The 19862-nt window shown below is 46.2% G+C and overlaps 1 protein-coding gene across 3 annotated transcripts in view; it reads left to right on the plus strand.

Annotated features, from left to right (window-relative positions):
- SNTG2 (syntrophin gamma 2) overlaps positions 1-19862 on the plus strand; it is a 204610-nt gene that overhangs the window by 151513 nt on the left and 33235 nt on the right. For all 3 annotated transcript variants that reach the window (XM_066385768.1, XM_066385769.1, XM_066385770.1), the window contains 3 exons: positions 2592-2728; positions 10039-10165; positions 11684-11722. In XM_066385768.1, coding sequence (XP_066241865.1) covers positions 2592-2728; positions 10039-10165; positions 11684-11722 — 303 coding nt within the window. The remainder of the gene's footprint in view (positions 1-2591; positions 2729-10038; positions 10166-11683; positions 11723-19862) is intronic.

The following is a 19862-nucleotide window of genomic DNA, read 5'->3' on the forward strand; positions in this document are numbered from 1 at the left end:
AGCCCTTTCCAGTTCTCTGTTGCTACAGCCTCTTTATCAACATGCTCACCGTGCCTTTGCTTTCTGTCTACCAGGATCATTTTCTCAGACACTGAATGATATTATGGGGGTGGGGGGGCTGGTTTGACCAAGATCTTGGGTTACAGAGATGTAGGCAGGTGGCTGCAGGGGAATTGGAATGAGGGTCATCCTCCAACAAGCCTGTGTGGCACTGCGGGGCAGGCAGCTTGATGCCACGTGAGGCCACATTCCCATAGGGTGGAGGCTGGCCCTCTGCTTGGGCTGTTGTGTCTGAGCAGAATCACAGAGGTGTGGGGACCAGTGGGGGCAGGTGTGGGGGTGGCAGAGGCCTAGCAGGGTCTGGTCCATGTGAGAGCCCTGTCAGGGGTGTGTTTCTGTGGACAGGTCAGCACAAGTACAGGGACAGAACAGGGGAAGGCAGGACGTGCCTCCCTGAATGTTTCCGTGGTGCTTTGGCCATGTGGGTGTGAGGTTTTCAAGGGCAGCTCACAAACCCCAGGCAAAACCCTCAGGTGGTCTCACCCTGTGACACATGAGGCCATGAAAGGGACATGAATTTCACACATTTAAAGTATGGGGATAGTTGGGATTTTCACAGAAATTCTTCTTTGAAAGAATCACACCTGAGTGAGGTGGCAGGTGGGGGAGGTCAGAAATTAGACTGTGGGGGCCCAAGTCCGTGGCTAAATGCTGGGGTCTGAATGCCAGAAAACACCCAGTGCCACGCATGCTGCTGAGGGGAGGAGCCTGTGCCAGTGCAGGAGGTCAAGCTGACGGCATTGCAGTTCCAGCAGCTGGAGCCGGGGAACACTTAACCCTCCACCCCTCATCCTCGCCAGGAAGGCTACACTGCAGGCACCTAGCCCACCCTGAACCCGCCGCTGCAGGTCTGAGATGGCAGAAGAGACAGAGTTTGAGGCTGAATCGTTCTACGTTATGGGGTTGTGATACACACCTTAGGTTTTCCACACACTTGCCTCAAAAAAGTTGGAAGCTCCCTAAATTTAACATAAAGGAACTAACTGCCTGTTGAACAAAAATCAGCTCATCAGAGAAAGGAAATAACATCCAGAGTTCAAACCTCAGGCCACGGTCGAGGGCACGGGGCTGTGTGTCCTGGAGCCGATGCCCAGGAACAGCTGGGCTCCTTCACCTGTTCCTGTGTGTCGTTGGTCTGAGAGAGGTGTCTGAACATCACAGGAAACCCCTTACTCTGTAAGGAAAGCATCACGGAGACGCGATTGCCCTCCACAGTGGCTCCGGGAAGCACTTTCTCTGCATGTGCAGCAGCATTTCCAGAGGAAACGTCTGTCAAACCCAATGTGAAGCACCAGGCTCACCAGCGGCCCAAGCACAACACCTTCCAAGGTGAAGGACAGGAAAGGCTTCCTCTGCCTGTGACAGTCTGGGGTGGAAATGTGACCAATGGGCTGTGTGGCATGGATCTTGATTTCATAAAGGAAAAGTTGTTTTTTTTGGGGGGGGAACTGCTTTTTAGCCTATATTTTTAAACATAAACTTAAAACGATTCCATCAAGTAACCACGTTGTCCTTGTTCGTTTAAATACTGTGTGTTGAGCACTGGGATTCTCCAGGACATTTTAAGGGGTGGTTTTGCAAATTGTTGCAACAACGTTGAGAACGAACACATGTTACAGCTTAGGTGTTTACATCTCCACCAGGTGCATGAGACATCGTTGGTGATGATCACGTATTCTTTGTATAGCGTCATGAAGTTGTGAAGGCAATGCCGCTGATAAAAGTCAATGGATACTTGTAGTTAAAGATGTGCCATGATATATAATCAGTTATATCAGACCTTTACACAGGTTCACAGTGGGTCTTTACCACTAATCAATAAGCTCTATCTTTAGGCCAAAACTTCCATTAGAATAGTATCAATATTGGGTGGCTCTGGCCAACTGACTCAGTGGATAGAATGTTGGCCTGGTGTGCCCATGTCCTGGGTTTGATTCCCGGTCAGGGCACACATGAGAAGTGACTTTCTTTTTCTCTCCCCTTCCCTCTGCTCCTTCTCTCCCTCTTCCTTTCTCACAGCCAGTGGCTCGATTGATTTGAGCATAGGCCCCAGGCACTGAGAATAGCTTGGTTGGTCCGAGCGTCGGCCCCAGATGGGGTTGCCAGGTGGATCCTGGTTGAGGCACAAGTGGGAGCCTGCCTCACTATCTCCTCTCCTCTTACTTAAAAAAAAAAAGAATACTATCGATATTAGTGCATGTTGTTTCCTGGACCTGAACTCTGAAACTGACCTGTCAGGTGGGTGTGTCTTCTCCCAGGGTCTCCTGACTCTGCACCTGTCAGGTCTGCAACCTCCCTTCCAATTTAAGTCTCTCCCCACCTCCCTCCCTTGGACTTTTCTTTCTTTTCTACAATCTTCTGTTAAAAAAAACACCACCACCAGAGAAGAAATAGTTTTAGTTCAGAGGAGCTGCCCCACGCTGTCTCGGCAGCTGGCTGGTGTTTGCTTGGCGGCGGTGAGGCTGCTACGTGGGTGCCCGCGGTGCTCCCGACTGGCTCTGTGACTCCTGGTTCTCGTTTATTTTGCACAGGCCCCGTCATCGCCGTCCTCGCCATCCTCGCCCATAGCTAACGAGCCCACATATGAGAAGCGCTGGCTAGACTCCTTGTCAGTCCCTCTGTCTATGGCCCGAATCTCCAGGTACAAAGCCGGAGCAGAGAACCTAAGGTGTGTGACCCTTGTCTGAAGTGGCAGCGCCAATCAACCTCCACACCGTCCACCCGGTCTCAGTTGTCCACTGACCACTTCACACAGCTGACGGTCCTCACGTGGTGCGTGTGCCTGTCCCCCGGTCAATGTGGCATTTGAACAAGGTGGAGGGGTCAGAGCGGGCGCTGGTCCCTGTAAGGTGACTGTTGTTGGTTCTGTTGAAACGTGATCATCAGAAGTAGACATCCCATGTTCAATGTTCAGGATTCACAGAATTCGAGGGGAGTAAGGCTGCAAATGGTGACAGAAGTCACCTGCAGTCGGTGGTCTCGTTTTCTTCATCAGTAAAGTGAGTGGTTAGACCAGAACCATGTTACATGCTCACGAGTGTTTGAGCTCCATTACTGAATAATTGCAAAAATGTATCTGTGAAGGTTGTATTTTCATGACTATTGTTTTGTGGGATAAGCTAGCATTTTGCAGTCTTGCTTAGTCATCTTTGGCTGACTGCTGCCAGGTTCCTGGGAAAGGCAGGGAGGTGGTTGGTGAATCCCTCTCAGTCTTTGGGACAGGTGCAGAGAAAACTCGTGTCTGCTCACCTGTCAGCAAAGGGAGAGTGTGTGTTGCTTTGACACTGAGCACTGTCCTAGATAAGACACGTGTGCATGCCTGCCTGCATGTGCATGCATGTGTATGAGCACATGTGTGCAGGCATGCACGTGTGTATTGTATGCACATGCATGTGAGCACCTGTGCGAGCATATGCACATGTGGTTGCATGTATACATGTGTGAGCATGTGTGTGTGTGTGTGCATGCATGTGGTGGGGAGAGCGAAGTCTGAGGTTCTTTTCACATGTCCTTCAGTGAAAGGGAAGGGCTAACTAATCACACTTTTGATAAATGGTTGTAATTTGATTTTCAGTGTTAACCGGTACTAGTTGTATAACCTCTTACAATAAAAGGATGTTTGTGATACCATAGCACTGACAGTAACTCTAAGCTTGATTTTTAAGTGTGTGTCAGTATTTGAAAAAGGTAGATAGACCTGATAAGATGTGTGTGGAGAGGTGGAAAGATAGGGGAATAGATACATAGATGATGGGTGGTTAGGCAGAAGATAGATAGATGGGTGGACTACAGAGGGATTGACGGACAGACACAGGTAGATGGGTGGGGAGAGAGCCGTTTGTAAATTTGACCCCATAGCAAACTGTATGAGCAGCCAACACACTCAATGCCACAAACCCCTCCTAGACAGGCGTGCGGACACTCCATGTGAGGCGTTCTCACAACATGCTCCTTGGTTCAGGGCTGGACTGTGTGGGAACCACGTGGGAATTTGGACACTGGTATGTCTGAGAGGGAAGACGGAAAAGTCGTGCTGTCTGATGTCTGTCCGGCTGTGTGTTTGGTTAACGGCTCTTGAACAAGCTAAGCTGCTGAACTTCACAGAGCACTTGGCAGCCCGTCTGCCCTCGGGTGCCTTAAAGAGGAGACATGACAGCGAGCTTCCCATGGGAGGGACAGTGCCCCATCGTCTGTCTGTCACAGGCGCAGGGCAGAGCACCTCCTGCTCTGGGCACAGGTGGGGTCTCTCAGTGACTGAAAACCCCCTGTGGGTTTCACCAGCCGTCCTGGCTGCCTGATGGTGGGAGAGAGTCGAGACGGATGAGTGCCGTGTCTGCAGGAGGAAGTGGGCTGAGCCCTGCCGCCGCCTCGAGTCTACTCAGCATCCTTTCCCGGTAGATGTGTTATCCACCCTGATAGCAAACCAGAAGGCTTCTGATTCTTCATACGGCAAAAATATATGTTGTTTTATGAAGGCAAATATGGTATTCATTTTGCTGACACTTTTACGATTTTAAGTAAGGTTTACTGTGGGCAGGGAGGTGTGAAAAGCACAAGGACTCAAACTCTGCGTTTTATAAAACAGGTGTGATGCACGCAGGTTTTAGTCCTTTCTCGAGTCTGAGCGTTTCATGTCAGCTGTGTCCTCCCCGGGGCCCCCATGCTCCCATTGCAAAGGAGGAAGAAGTGACGTGAGCTTTTCCACCCGAACAGAGGAAGGCGCCTCCACGTCCCCCCGCCTCCCAGGGAGCCATGGTCTGGGGAGGGCAAGGAACAAACAGGTTTAGAAATAGCCAATTCTAAATTAAATCAAACAGTTTTTACATCTCAAAACAAAGGCTGCACCCTCAAGAACTTTGATCCATCAAAATGGATTAAAGATGGACAGGACGAATAGGTTAGAAGTTGGTGTACTGGGTCCCGCCTGTGGCCACCTGTTGCAAGACCTCAGGTTTGCCACCAGCTCTTCGGGGTCTTCCTCTTCCAAAAGTAACTGTACCAACGTGGGCTGAGACTCCTTAGCTTCCTGAATTCTTTTGAAAGATTTCTGTAGATGCATATTTAAACCATACTCATTATAGTACATAGCGAAATATCAAAAGCCAGTTTTCATGGTGAACGTTCCTGTGCACTGTCCCTGATGCACAGCCATCTCCCACCAGATCCCCTCTGATGTCCCCGCCCAGTGGAGCTCAGCGCCAGGTGGCACGAGGGTAAAGTGGGAGGTGAGATTTTAGAGAGATGATCTGTCACTACTGACGCAGGTTAAGGCACAGGCTGCACAGTCCAGGGCTCAGTGAGAAGTAGGGCGATGAAGCTAAAGCCAGCATGATGGCTGCGTATTGTCAGCAAGGACCACGGCGGACGCAGCAGGAGCAGGGCTGTCTCCATGGTGCTTAGGAGAGAACATGAAGCCTGCCTGGGAAACGGCACGTTGACTGCATTCTCGTGTGACTGTGGCTACCGGGTTGGTTACCAACACGTTTCCCTGACATTATGTGGGGAAGACAGACAAGAGCCCACTATTGGTGGGCTCGTTGGGTAAAGAGAGGCTGGTGTTTGCTGATGGTGCCAAGCCCTTTCCTGCAGCGTGTAAATAGTTGGTGCACATGCAGCGGCTCCCATGACACAGATTTCTTAACCAGACGTTGTCTGAGGGTCAGGAGTCTGGCCAGCCCAGGCTGAAACTGGGGGGCGAGCTGGGCTGCTCTCCTGGCTGAGGCTGGGGCCCTCGCGATCCATCGTACTAGACGTGGACACATCGCAGACAAGCGCATTTGGGAAATGGTACTCCAAGTCAGAATTATCCTGCCGAATACCTGCTTTGTTTTGCAAAGGACAGTTTGTGTTTATTCATGCCCAAAACGGATGCTCGTGAGGAAATGCTCTGCGGTTGGGACACTCTGAGGACAGAGACCTGTCAGGCTGGGTGCAGGGGCAGAGCTGAAGAGACAGCATCCAGGGGCCCTGCGCACCTCAGTATGAAGGGGGGCTTGTGTGGGACAGGGATGCGCTGGGGTGAGGGAGGTCAAGAGCTCGGATCCATCAAAATGGATTAAAGATGGACAGGACGAATAGGTTAGAAGTTGGTGTACTGGGTCCCGCCTGTACAGCGGGCGGTCAGCAGTCAGCTGCATCTGTGTCTTGGAGAGCGGTTCGGGGAGGGCCTCCTGGGAGAAGAGAAGCAGCTCCAGGATGGGGAGTATCTGACAGCGTGAGGACCAGGAGGGGCAGGGCGTCTGCACTCTCACACACACATACACACACACACACATACACATACACTCACACGCTCACACATACGCATGCATATGCACCTGTGTGTCCAGTGCGTGCACATACATACACACATGTGCAGGTATTCATGCATGTGCACAGATAAAATATTGGTTCTGGGAAACTTAGAAAATATGACTGTATGAGAGGAAATGCTGATACTCTATACCAAGAGAGGTCACTGCCTTCTCACTTTGATGCATTCGTCTGTACATTTTCTGTGGAGAGGAAGCAAACTTATGGATTAATATATCAATACGGGGATTTTAATGAGATTAGATGTTTGTAGTCACCCAACTCAACATGCATACGCATGTGTCAATCAGCATGCCTTTAAAATGGGACCTGGGGCTCTTTTTCTGTTTAAAAATAGTTTTAGGAAAGCTATAATGTTCTCATATAAATGTTTATCCATGTTACTGATCATTAATTAGAACAAATGATATCATTGGATCGTGGGTAAAAAGTTCAAACATTGCAAGGCCTCTAAGATATTGTCAGACACCCGTTCACCAATGCAGGGCCCGCTCTCTTCAGCATGCTGGTGTGTTTCTCTTGAATAAACTCTTAAATTAACTTCCTGTGGAGTAAATGAAAGTTATGTTCAAAGCTGATGTAGTATGCAAATAAAACTGAATATTGAAAAGTGAGAACATCTGTTGACCAATAAACCCACCTACCCACCAGCAGACTGCGGTTTACAAGCGTTTAGTTGACTCATTTGAGAGTCTGGCAGGTCACCCATTCAGGTGAAGTCCACACGGAGTAAGTGGTTTCCACACTGAGTAAGTGGTTAGTGAGACGGATTTGGAAGAAGAGAGTTAGTCAACATTAAGGAAACGGGAGGGCTGTGTGGACAAGAGGTGTGTGTTCTGGGAGGGAGTCGTTACTCAGATATTCCTCCGCGTAGGCGAAACCATTTGAGGAAATTCATGTGGTGAAGTCAGAAGTCACCTGCGTGAACAGGGCTGCCATTCACTCCTGTGGGTACCAGCCAGAACTTTCTGCTGGGTTAGCAGTTGTTGCCATTAGAAATGACCCACTGTCCTGTTGAAAGACACGTTTGGGGATTTAAAAGGGCTCTTAATAGAACAGAAAGCCTTTGAGGGCCGACGAACATCTCTGGGCTTAGAACACGCACTCCTACCTGACTTAGAGCTGCGAGAAGTTCAAGTTCTACCAAAGATGAAAGAAAACGTAGGGACACCAGGTGTGTCCCCAAATGTCCTTGGCCCTTGGCTAACACTGTCGATGTCATCAAGTGGTCAAACCCGAGGCTTTGAGTCACTGTAGCCTCAGAGAATTTAAGCCTCTGTAACCCTTCAGGATCAGGTTGGTTTTGTTTTATAGACAAGAAATGCATCTCTCTTCTTTTGATTCATGCTATTTTACATTGATTAACTTCCATTGTTATGTAAAGTGGGCTTTTAAAATGTTGAGTTATTTGTGAGAACGTAAAGAATCTGAGACTACAGTCGATACCGCCATCCACACTGTGCAGAAGTCTTGACAGAGCACAGACCCAGGCTCCTGGCCAGCCAAGTAGCCGGCCACATGAGGGAGGGCAGCTGGAGTCCCCTGACCCTGTCCCTGGCCTGCTGCAGCTGGACTGTCTTTCACTGCCCTTTTCACAAAGAGCTTCTTCCCATCAACAGGCGCGTGTGTTTTGTTTTTAATATAAACCTGTAACTCCCTACAATTGCCCTTGAACACAACACAAAACAGGGACATCTCTATGAGCCATGGTGAAGCAACTCATTAAGGAAGACCCCGGGCTTTCTTTTCAGCAGGAACCAGGCCTCCCACACAGACACAGCCCCTCAGATGGCGGTGACCGCCCGTAGTGGTGGCTTTTCAGAGCTGAGGGCCTGTGGGGTGTCCTCTGGTTTTGGTATCAGGATAGTATTTGCTTTGTAAAAATGCGTTCTGTCCTACCTTTGGCAGAGTTTGTGAATCATGGCAGGTTTGGTGGAATTTAGCCCTGAAGCTGCAGGGACCTCAGCTTTTCCTGGTGTTAGTTTTTTGGCAGATCAGACTCTTAATTGTAACATTGTCCACTCAGATTTCTTCTGGACTCAGCTTAGTACTTTGTATCTTTCTGGGATTGTTTTTGGTTTTGCCTTTGTTATCGCAGAGCACAGCTAGCTGTCCAGGGAACTCTTGACAACCCTGTCTGCTTTGGTGGTGTAAACAGTGATACCTCCTCTTCGTTTCTTAGTCCATATTTTGAGGGGATTTTTTGTTTTGTTGGTTTTTTTTTTATAAAGCTAGCTAGAGTTTGTTGATTCTGCCCATCTTTTTAAAGAACCAGATGTTGTTTATGTTAATGTTCTCTGTTTTTCTCTTCGGTTTGTCAATTCCAGCTCTGATCTTTATTGTTTCCCTCCTTGTGTGTGGGCAGCATGCTCAGCACACTCTCTGTTTTCTCCTGGAAGCTGGAAAACTTCATCTGAGAGGCCTGGATCTTTCATTCTCCAGGTGTTGCAGTGCCTCCTCTTGTAAGGACACCAATCCTACCAGATCAGACCCCACCTCCCTTATCACTGCATTTAAACCTTACATCTTTCCTTAGGAGACTCCTCCTCCAAACACGTCCCCCTTGAGGACAGGGGCTTCAACCTGTGGATTTTGGGGATTCCACAGTTCAGTCCATCACAATAGTGACTCATAAATTTTCCTCCCTGGATCTGCGTGGTAGGGAAGAACTGTCTAATGAGGGACCATTGCTTTGCTGCTCTGAGTAATCGACCGCATAGGCTTTGGACAAGTTGGTTTTCATGGAGAAAAGGAAGGATAACCAAGTTCTTCAAAATCTCTACAGTCAATAAATGTCTGCGTGGTCATAAATATCATCACTGCTGAGTGAGGGCAGTGCTCGACCGGCCTGTCATCTCTGTGCCAACAGCTTCAGGTGATGCAATGGATGGGTTTCCCAAAAAGTCATGACTAAGAACCCCCTAAGACAATAACTCCAAAATGTCTACTAGAGCAAGTGTTATTTCCGATACAGGTTTCTTTTTTTTTTTTTTTTGTATTTTTCTGAAGCTGGAAACGGGAAGAGACAGTCAGACAGACTCCCGCATGCGCCCGACCGGGATCCACCCGGCACGCCCACCAGGGGGCGACGCTCTGCCCACCAGGGGGCGATGCTCTGCCCATCCTGGGGGCGATGCTCTGCCCATCCTGGGCGTCGCCATGTTGCGACCAGAGCCACTCTAGCGCCTGGGGCAGAGGCCACAGAGCCATCCCCAGCACCCGGGCCATCTTTGCTCCAATGGAGCCTTGGCTGCGGGAGGGGAAGAGAGAGACAGAGAGGAAGGCGCGGCAGAGGGGTGGAGAAGCAAATGGGCGCTTCTCCTGTGTGCCCTGGCCGGGAATCGAACCCGGGTCCTCCGCACGCTAGGCCGACTCTCTACCGCTGAGCCAACCGGCCAGGGCCTCTTTCACATTTTTATAGGGTTAGAAATAGCTGTCAGTGATAATTTCAAAGTTCTGAACTTAACGTCAGTAAATGTCAGTGCGTGAGATGCTGAGACATTAGTGGTCTGACCCTCGTGGTGGGCGGTGTTCCCCACAGTGACCACGGCCACCCTGGGAGAGGCTGGAGAGGACACCCCTGGGTGGTGGGGAGGGGGGTCGGAGTCCGATGACCATGCTGTCCCTCTGCCCTGCTCACGGCCCCTCGTTCTTGTCCTCCTGCAGGTCCAACGCCTTTGAAGTGCTGGCGTTCGGGGTTCGCACGGGCACGCTACAGTTCCCCACGGCCCGGGAGAGCGCAGACTGGCTGCGGGCTGTGTCCACGAACATCAGCGACCTGATGCTACAGAACGTGAGCCCCTTCTTGCTGTGCCCCGCACTTCCTTTCTGAGTGACACAGATAATGAGGGTGGTTTGTTGTGTGTGATGAACCCACACCCAGTCAGTTATAACATTAAACAGAACATGTCTTTTTTTTTTTTTTTAACCACATTTCAAATCTCTTGGTTAAAAAGAAGTTTAAAATGTAAGTGTTTCCTAAGTGGAGAGGGTGGGTTAAATCAAACATCTGGGTCTTTTACAGCTGGTTCTCTCCCTTCCTTTCCACACACGTAGACAGAAATCCTTGTGTGCATTTAATTTTAGCTGTATTCTATTCAAAGGCATGGATGTGCGGTGGCATTGTTATTTGGGGAGCCTACCTGGGTTAAAGATGTAATTCCCGCATACACTGTAAAATGTACAAGGAGGCATGTCCAACCAGAATCACTGCTTGTCCCATCTTCACCGCAGCCGTCCAGGACAGAAGTGATGTAAAAAATGAAACAAAGGACAGAATGCGATGGGGGCGGGGGAGGGTAGAAAAATCAACAACGTAGGAGACTGTCTGAAGCAGCCCTAGTGTGGCAGGGGCTGGTGGCCACACCTGTGGGGCTCGCGGGAGAGGGCCACTGACCAGCTTCTGTCCTCCTCCCTCCCGGCGACTCCCCGTTGACTGTGGTGTCCCCTGTGTCTGTTCTAGGGCAGCGGGTGTCAGGAAGATCCAGGGCCACCTTTGGGCACAACAACGCTGTGCAGTCACCGCTGCCCCTTCCTCTGCACTTCTTGTCCTGGACGCTGCACATCAGCGTCCTGGGGGATGTGTCTGGTTTCTGCTCCCCGGGTCTCAGCACCTTCCTTCCCCAGTTATGTACAGAAGCACCAGGGCCCCCTGAAGACCGTAGTCTCCTCTGGACATTGAGTTCCCTGGCGTCAGGGTGGATACAAGGCGAGGAAGAGAAAAGAAATGAGTGGTCTTTTCCTGTTTGAGGAAACACACTGGACAGCGAGAACCCTTCAGTTCTCGGTGAATTCCACATGTGCTGCAGCTTGGAGGAGCAGAGAGAAGAACGCAGATGCTGCAAGGTTCAGGGATTGGGGTTCTTCCCCATGTCAACTAGGGAAGTCATTCCTCTGCACCCCCACCTCCTCCCTGGTGAAGTTCGAGAAAAGACTGTCTGCCCTGCGGGATGGCCAGGAGATCAAATGTAGGAACAGACAGGGCGTGGAACCTACAGTTACCTGAGATTATGGGGAGCAGAAACCACCTTCCCTGTTCCTCTGTTGTTGAACGTTGAGTACCTCTGGGCCCATAGCTTCCCTGACATCAAGTGCGGACGCGGGATCCACGTGATGTGCATGTGCGACGGCAGTTCTGCTGGGAGGGCTGCTGCTGTGCGCTGCACTTGTTGCTCTGGTTTGGTCTTCAGGTGACGAAGGTGTCATGAGAGAGACTGTTTCCCGGGCCACCCCCTGCGGCCCATGAGTTAGGCCGAGAACCTGAATGTGAGCCTGCTTCTCAGAGTGACCCCTGGCTTCTCTCTCTCCACAGGTGAAATTGGCAAATAAGTGCTGCTCCCCGTGCGACCAGGTAAGGTTCGGGTTGTTCGTGTTGATTGTGTAACACATCTCCAAAAGCAGACCTTACCTGTGTATGGCATGTGCTACAGAAGGTTTGATGGGGAAATGTCACACAGCAGATGGGGGCCGGGGCTCTGGCCTCCTTGGTGTTTGCCCCATAACTCCTCTTGCACAGTGGAAACCACGGGGGGGTGTCGTCTCATCTCCTGTGTGGACAGCGCTGTCCATGGTCTGTTCATGGGCAGTTCATTCTGCAGGGAAACGTGATTAAACAGTGTGTGGGAGTGATGGTTTGAGCTGGGAGGCAGGTGTGATGGAGTCGCACCCCTGTGATTTGGAATGCGCCATGAGATGTTCCAGGATAACATTTTCATTTGGAAAGCTTCACCCTTGGGAGGGGGTATGAGATGGAAGGGGTCACTGCGGGTGGGGGAACCAGATGGCCCGGAGTCTGTCCTTTCCTCTGCCCCAACGTGCTGGAGTGGCTCCCTCCTCAGGCCCTTTAGCTCACTCCCTCCAAGGGCAGAGGCCAGCTTGTCACCTGCCTGGTGTCCTAATTCAGGGTGGGCTCAGGAACTTGGTCTGGGAGTCCTCCTAGGAAGAGCCTACTAGGTCAGGTTGAGCATCAGGTCAGTGGGCTTTGTAGCTGCTGTGTAATCCTTTCTGAAAAAGCCATCGTTTGGGTTGTGATGTCGGCGCAACTCTTTCATTGGTAACTCTCTGGTGTTCTGATTATACTCCCATAGGGTGAGGACATGTGTGCCCTGCAGCCTCAGGTCACCGAGACTGAGGAGTGTCCCATTTGCTCTGAGCTGTGTCTGTAAACATTCTTTAAGTCGCAGTTAGTGATGAAATCTGAATTCAAGATAGAAGGCATTCAGGAGAATAAGCCCCTGCCGATCAAAAGTTTACTGAAGAAAGATTGGAAATTGGGGCCGAGTTTTAAATTAAACTGCTCTAGTCAACATCTTTAACTTAGAAAAGAAACTCTTAAGGAAAGTTCTTCTGAAAGCAACATTTCTTTCTGGTAATACCTTTCTAAATTTATGATCAACTATTTTTTGCTTCACACAGCTAAATGAGGGTGTTAGTTATTTAATGAGTAGTGGTTCCAGAAACATCTTTAACATAGGATCCATTTCGGATTCTTATACATAAAGCATTACTTTCCTGCTGTGCTTTGTGTTTCTGAAACACTAGTTTCTTGTAGACTTCTCCGTCGAGGACAGAATTCTCCATGCTTCACAGAGGAAGTTTGTCTTCTCTGGGTGTGCTGACCGGGACCGGAGGCAGACAGACCAAATCGGTGCTGTTGTCTCCAGGGATAATTTGCCATTTGAAATTGGATTTCTAGCCCTGGCCAGTTGGCTCAGTGGTAGAGTGTTGGACCAGTGTGTGGAAGTCCCAGGTTCGATTCCCGAACAGGTCACACAGGAGAAGTGACCATCTGCTTCTCTGCCCCTCCCCCTCCTCCTTCTCTCTCTTTTTCTCTCTCTCTCTCCTTCTCTTGCAGCCTTGGTTCAATTGGTTCAAGTGGGTTGGCTCCAGGTGCTGAGGATGGCTCCATGGCCTCCAGCCCTGGTGCTAAAATAGCTTAGTTGCCAAGCAATGGAGCAATGGCCCCAGATGGCAGAGCGTCGCCCCCTGGTGGCTTGCCTGGTAGATCCTGGTCGGGCACTTGTGGGGGTCTGTTTGCCTCCCCTCCTCTCACTTTAATGAAATTAGATTTCCGTTAGCACAATCGAAATTAGCAAAATGCCCTATGAGATTCTTTCTGTGGTAAGTCAGAGACACCTTGGAATCCTCAAGAGATTGAAACTAAGAGATGCTCCTTAGTTTCAGCATGAGTGATGGGTAATTGCCCTCTCCTGGGACTACACACATGCACACACATCTCTGTCATGTCCACGGTCAAGCACAGACACGGTGCTGACAACATGTCCGTGCGGAGTGTCACTCCCCAGGATTTGCACTTGCTGCGGTGGGAAGGGCACCGTGGGTTATGGATGCACCTGGACCACCGGCCACAGGGAAGCGGCCCTTCTGGAAACAATCAGAACACATGTTGTTTCACTTTAAATTTAACTTCTCTTTCCCTTTGCCCGGTAAGAGAGAATCATGAATTAAGTTCAGAGAAACTCAGAACTGTCACAGAGCAGAATGCCCGACACAGAGAACATGAAATAAATGATGGCTGCAAAGCCTTGGAAGCCGCGGGGCAGTCTTGCTTTTGTTTTATCTCAGTGAGTTTATCACACTGGAGAAACATCATTCGTGTGATACCAGCCGTCCTGGCTTTTTTGACTAAACCCTGGATTCTAATCTCAACCAATCCCTACTCTGGTGGCAGAATTCAAACAAATTAATGCTCGGGCCCTAGTTCCTTCATCAGCAAAATAAGAAAGTTGCACTTGGCAATCAAAAGTCTTTGTTTTTGATGGGAAGATGGCAGCGGAGTAGGTGGACACACAGATGCCCAGCTCTCACCACCAAACTGGAATACAAATCAATATAGGAAAAATCAGTGTGAAAAACCAATTCTGGACTACAAGAACAGCTCTCAAAAACCAAGGAGCAAAGAAGAAGCCACAACAAACCTGGTAGGGAGCGCCTGAATCTCCTCTGTTTACAGGAAGGGAGGGGAGGGGGAAGCTGAGAGCCCAGAGGGGATCTCACCCAAGGGAAAAGAGCAGAAAATACTGCTCACAGCCACTTTCCTGGTGACCAGGGAGCGAGGTGTGTTGAAAAGACCAGCTTATCTCCCAAGTGGAAAGAACAGGGAGAGGGACAGACTGTGAGGGGCTAAGGAATGCAGGAAATGAACTAAAAAAGCTGACTCATCCGTGCTGGAGGCGGCCATAGCTGGGAGAGGGACTGAACCTTCCACAAAACAGTACTAAATTGCTTCCGGAGAAGAGATTTCCGGACATCTCTACAGCTCCAATCAGCGCAACAAGACACAGCTGAAAACAAGAAGTGGGGAGGAGGGGCAGTAACTCAGGTCTCCATGGAGATCTGAGATATACCTCCCCCTACTGAAGCTGAGAAAACACCCTGCCCCCAGAGAGATTAGTTGGCTGAAGAGGCCTTCAGAGTCTCAGGTTACACCCATCGCACTCCTGGATACACTTTCAAGGAAGCCCCCTGCTGAGATCAATAAACAAGACTATCACCTGTTAAGAAAACAAATCAAGACTTCAAAGCTGCCCAAATCCGAGAGTGGATTACAAATAATAGCTGATACCAACCCAAGAAGACCTAGAAATAACACAACTGAAAACTGGAGGCAGACAACACCAAGCCTACACTCAACCAACTCTACAAATAAAACACCCAAACACAATGAGAAGACAAAAAAGTGCAATCCAAATGAAACCACAAGAGATACCTTCAGGAGATGAACTGAGTGATATGGAAATAATCAAACTTCCAGATGCGGAGTTCAAAATAACGATTGTAAGGATGCTTAGGGATATTAGAACAACAATGGATGGTCATTATGAACACCTAAATAAAGAAATAGAAAGTATAAAAAAGAATCAGATGGAGATGACAAATACAATATCAGAAATAAAGACCACAATGGAAGGAATTAAAAACAAGATAGATAGAGCTGAGGATCGAATCAGCGAGTTGGAGGACAACTAGAATGAAGTCATGAAAGCAGAGAAGAAAAAAGAGACTCAAAAAGTCTGAGGAAACTCTTAGAGAGCTCTGTGACAACATGAAGAGAAATAACATCTGCATCATAGGGGTTCCTGAAGAAGAAGAAAAAGAACAAGGGATAGACTTTGTTCAATCATATCATAGCTGAAAACTTCCCTAAATTAATGCAGGAGAAACTCTCACAAGTTCAAGAAGCATAGAGGACTCCATTAAAGAGAAACCCAAAGAAACCTACACCAAGACACATCATAATTAAAATACCAAAGCTAAGCGATAAAGAGAAAATATTAAAAGCTGCAAGAGAAAAAAAAGCTATCACCTATAAAGGAGCCCCCATAAGGATGACATCCACCTTCTCAACAGAAACACTTGAGGCCAGAAGGGAATGGCAAGAAATATTCAAAGTAATACAGAAAAAGAACCTACAACCAAGACTACTTTATCCAGCAAGGCTATCGTTTAAAATTGAAGGAGAAATAAAAAGCTTCCCAGACAAAAAACAACTCAAGGAATTTATTACAACCAAATCAATGCTGCAGGAAATGTTAAGGGGCATGGTGTAAACAGATCAAAGTGGGAAAAGAATATAGCAAAAAAGGAATACAGCTTTAAAGAATAAAATGGCAATAAACAACTACATATCAATAATAACCATAAATGTAAATGGATTAAATGATCCAATCAAAAGACATAGGGTAGATGCGTGGATAAGAAAACAGGACACGTACATATGCTGTCTACAAGAGACACACCTTAGAACAAAAGATACACATAGATTGAAGGTAAAAGGATGGAAAAAAACATTTCATGCAAATGGAAATGAAAAAAAAGCTGGGGTAGCAATACTTATATCAGACAAATTGGACTTTAAAACAAAGGATATAGTAAGAGATAAAGAAGGCCACTACATAATGATAAAGGGAGTAATCCAACAGGAAGATATAACTATTGTAAATATCTACGCACCTAATATAGGAGCACCTAAATATATAAAGCAGACTTTGGTGGATTTAAAGGGCGAGATCAACAGCAATACTATAATAGTAGGGGATTTCAATACTCCACTAACATCACTAGATACATCCTCAAGAAAGAAAATTAACAAAGAAACAGCAGACTTATTGGACACACTAGATCAACTCAATTTAATAGATATCTTCAGAATCTTTCACCCTAAAGCAGCAGAATATACATTCTTTTCAAGTGCTCATGGTACATTCTCTAGGATAGACCACATGTTAGGGCACAAAAGTGCTCTCCACAAATTTAAGAAGATTGAAATCATATCAAGCACTTTCTCCGATCACAATGGCATGAAACTAGAAATGAACCAAACAGAAAAGCTCAAAATTCTCAAACACATGGAAACTAAATAGCAGGTTGTTAAATAACGAATGGATTAAAAATGAGATCAAAGAAGAAATAAAAAAATTCCTAGAAACGAATGACAATGAGCATACAACTCAAAATTTATGGGACACAGCAAAAGCAGTACTGAGAGGGAAGTTCATAGCACTACAGGCACACTTTAAGAAGCTAGAAAAAGCTCAAATAAACAACTTAACCCTGCATCTAAAAGAACTAGAAAAAGAACAGCAAGTAAAGCCCAAATGTAGTAGAAGGAAGGAAATACTAAAGATCAGAGCAGAAATAAATGACATAGAGGCTAAAGAAACAATACAGAGGATCAATGAAACTAGGAGCTGGTTCTTTGAAAAGGTAAACAAGATTGATGAACCTTTAACTAGACTCACCAAGAAAAAGAGAGGACTCAAATAAATAAAATTAGAAATGAGAGTGGAGAAATAACAACTGACACAACAGAAATACAAAATATTTTAAGAAAATACTATGAAGAACTGTATGCCAAAAAACTAGACAACCTAGATGAAATGGACAAATTCCTTGAAACATACAATCTTCCAAAAATCAATCTGGAAGAATCAGAAAACCTAAACAGACCGATTACACCAAATGAGATTGAAACAGTTATCAAAAAACTCCCAACAAAGAAAAGTCTGGGGCCTGATGGCTTCACAAATAAATTCTACCAAATATTCAAAGAAGAACTAACTCCTATCCTTCTCAAACTATTTCAAAAAATTCAAGAGGAAGGAAGACTTCTAAGCTCCTTTTATGAAGTGAACATAATTCTGATTCCAAAACCAGGCAAAGACAACACAAAGAAAGAAAATTATAGGCCAATATCTCTGATGAATATAGATGCTAAAATCCTCAACAGAATATTAGCAAACCAGATCCAACAATATATGGAAAAAATCATACACCATGATCAAGTGGGATTTATTCTTGGGAGGCAAGGCTGGTACAATATTTGTAAATCAATCAATGTGATTCATCACATAAACAAAAAGAAGGAGATAAACCATATGATAATTTCAATAGATGCAGAAAAAGCATTTGATAAAATCCAGCACCCTTTCATGATCAAAACTCTCAGCCAAGTGGGAATACAGGGAACATACCTCAACATGAAAAAAGCCATCTATGAGAAACCCACAGCCAACATCATACTGAATGGGCAAAAATTAATAGCAGTGCCCTTAAGATCAGGAACAAGGCAGGGGTGTCCCCTTTCACCACTCTTATTTAACATAGTCCTGGAAGTCCTTGCCACAGCAATCAGACAAGAAGAAGAAATAAAAGGCATTCAAGTTGGAAAAGAAGAAGTAAAACTATCATTATTTGCAGATGATATGATATTGTATACAGAAAACCCTAAAGTCTCAGTCAAAAAACTACTGGACTGATAAATGAATTCAGCAAGGTGGCAGGATATAAAATTAATACTCAGAAATCAGAGGCATTTTTATACACCAACAATGAACAGTTAGAAAGAGAAATTAAGGAAACAATCCCCTTCACAATTACAACCAAAAAAATAAAGTACCTAGGAGTAAACTTAACCAAGGAGACTAAAGACTTGTACTCGGAAAATTACAAAGCATTGATAAAAGAAATCAAGGAAGATACAAACAAGTGGAAGCATATACCATGCTCATGGTTAGGAAGAATAAACATCATTAAAATGTCTATATTACCCAAAGCAATCTATAAATTCAATGCAATACCAATTAAAATACCAATGACATACTTCAAAGATATAGATCACATATTCCAAAAATTTATATGGAACCAAAAAAGAACATGAATAGCCTCAGCAATCTTAAAAAAAAGAATAAAGTGGGAGGTATCACGCTTCCTGATATCAAGTTATACTACAAGGCCATTGTACTCCAAACAGCCTGGTACTGGCATAAGAACAGGCATATAGATCAATGGAACAAAACAGAGAACCCAGAAATAAACCCACAGTTCTATGGACAACTAATATTTGACAAAGGAGGTAAGGAAATACAATGGAGTAAAGACAGCCTCTTTAACAAATGGTGTTGGGAAAATTGGACAGCTACCTGCAAAAAAATGAAACTAGACCACCAGCTTACACCACTCACAAAAATAAACTCAAAGTGGATAAAAGACTTAAATGTAAGCCTTAAAACTATAGGCATATTAGAAGAAAACATAGGCAGTAACCTCTCCAACATCTCTCGGAGCAATATATTTGCTGATTTATCTCCACGGGGAAGTGAAATAAAAGACAGCATAAACAAATGGGACTTTATCAAACTAAAAAGCTTTTGCACAGCTAAAGGCAACAAGAACAGAATAAAAAGACAAACTACACAATGGGAGAACATATTTGACAATACGTCTGATAAGGGGTTAATAACCAAAATTTATAAAGAACTTGTAAAACTTAGTATCAGGAAGACAAACAATCCAATCCAAAAATGGGCAAAAGAAATGAATAGACACTTCTCCAAAGAGAACATAGAGATGGCCAATAGGCATATGAAAAAAAATGCTCAACATCACTAATCATTAGAGAAATGCAAATTAAAACCACAATGAGATATCACCTCATACCAGTCAGAATGGCGCTCATCAACAAAACAACACAGAATAAGTGCTGGCGAGGATGTGGAGAAAAGGGAACCCTCCTGCACTGCTGGTGGGAATGCAGACTGGTGCAGCCACTATGGAAAACAGTATGGAGATTCCTCAAAAAATTAAAAATCGAACTGCCTTTTGACCCAGCTATCCCACTTTTAGGAATATACCCCAAGAACACCATAGCACTGTATGAAAAGAAGAAATGCACCCCCATGTTTATGGCAGCATTGTTCACAGTAGCGAAGATCTGGAAACAGCCCAAGTGTCCGTCAGAGGACGAGTGGATAAAAAAGCTTTGGTACATATATACTATGGAATACTATTCAGCCATAAGAAATGATGACATTAGATCATTTACAATAACATGGATGGACCTTGATAACATTATACAGAGTGAAATAAGTAAATCAGAAAAAAAACTAAGAATTATATGAATTCATACATAGATGGGACATAAAAATGAGACTCAGAGACATGAACAAGAATGTGGTGGCAATGGGGTGGGA

This window comes from Saccopteryx leptura, chromosome 5 (assembly GCF_036850995.1).
Source record: "Saccopteryx leptura isolate mSacLep1 chromosome 5, mSacLep1_pri_phased_curated, whole genome shotgun sequence".
NCBI lineage: Eukaryota > Metazoa > Chordata > Mammalia > Chiroptera > Emballonuridae > Saccopteryx > Saccopteryx leptura.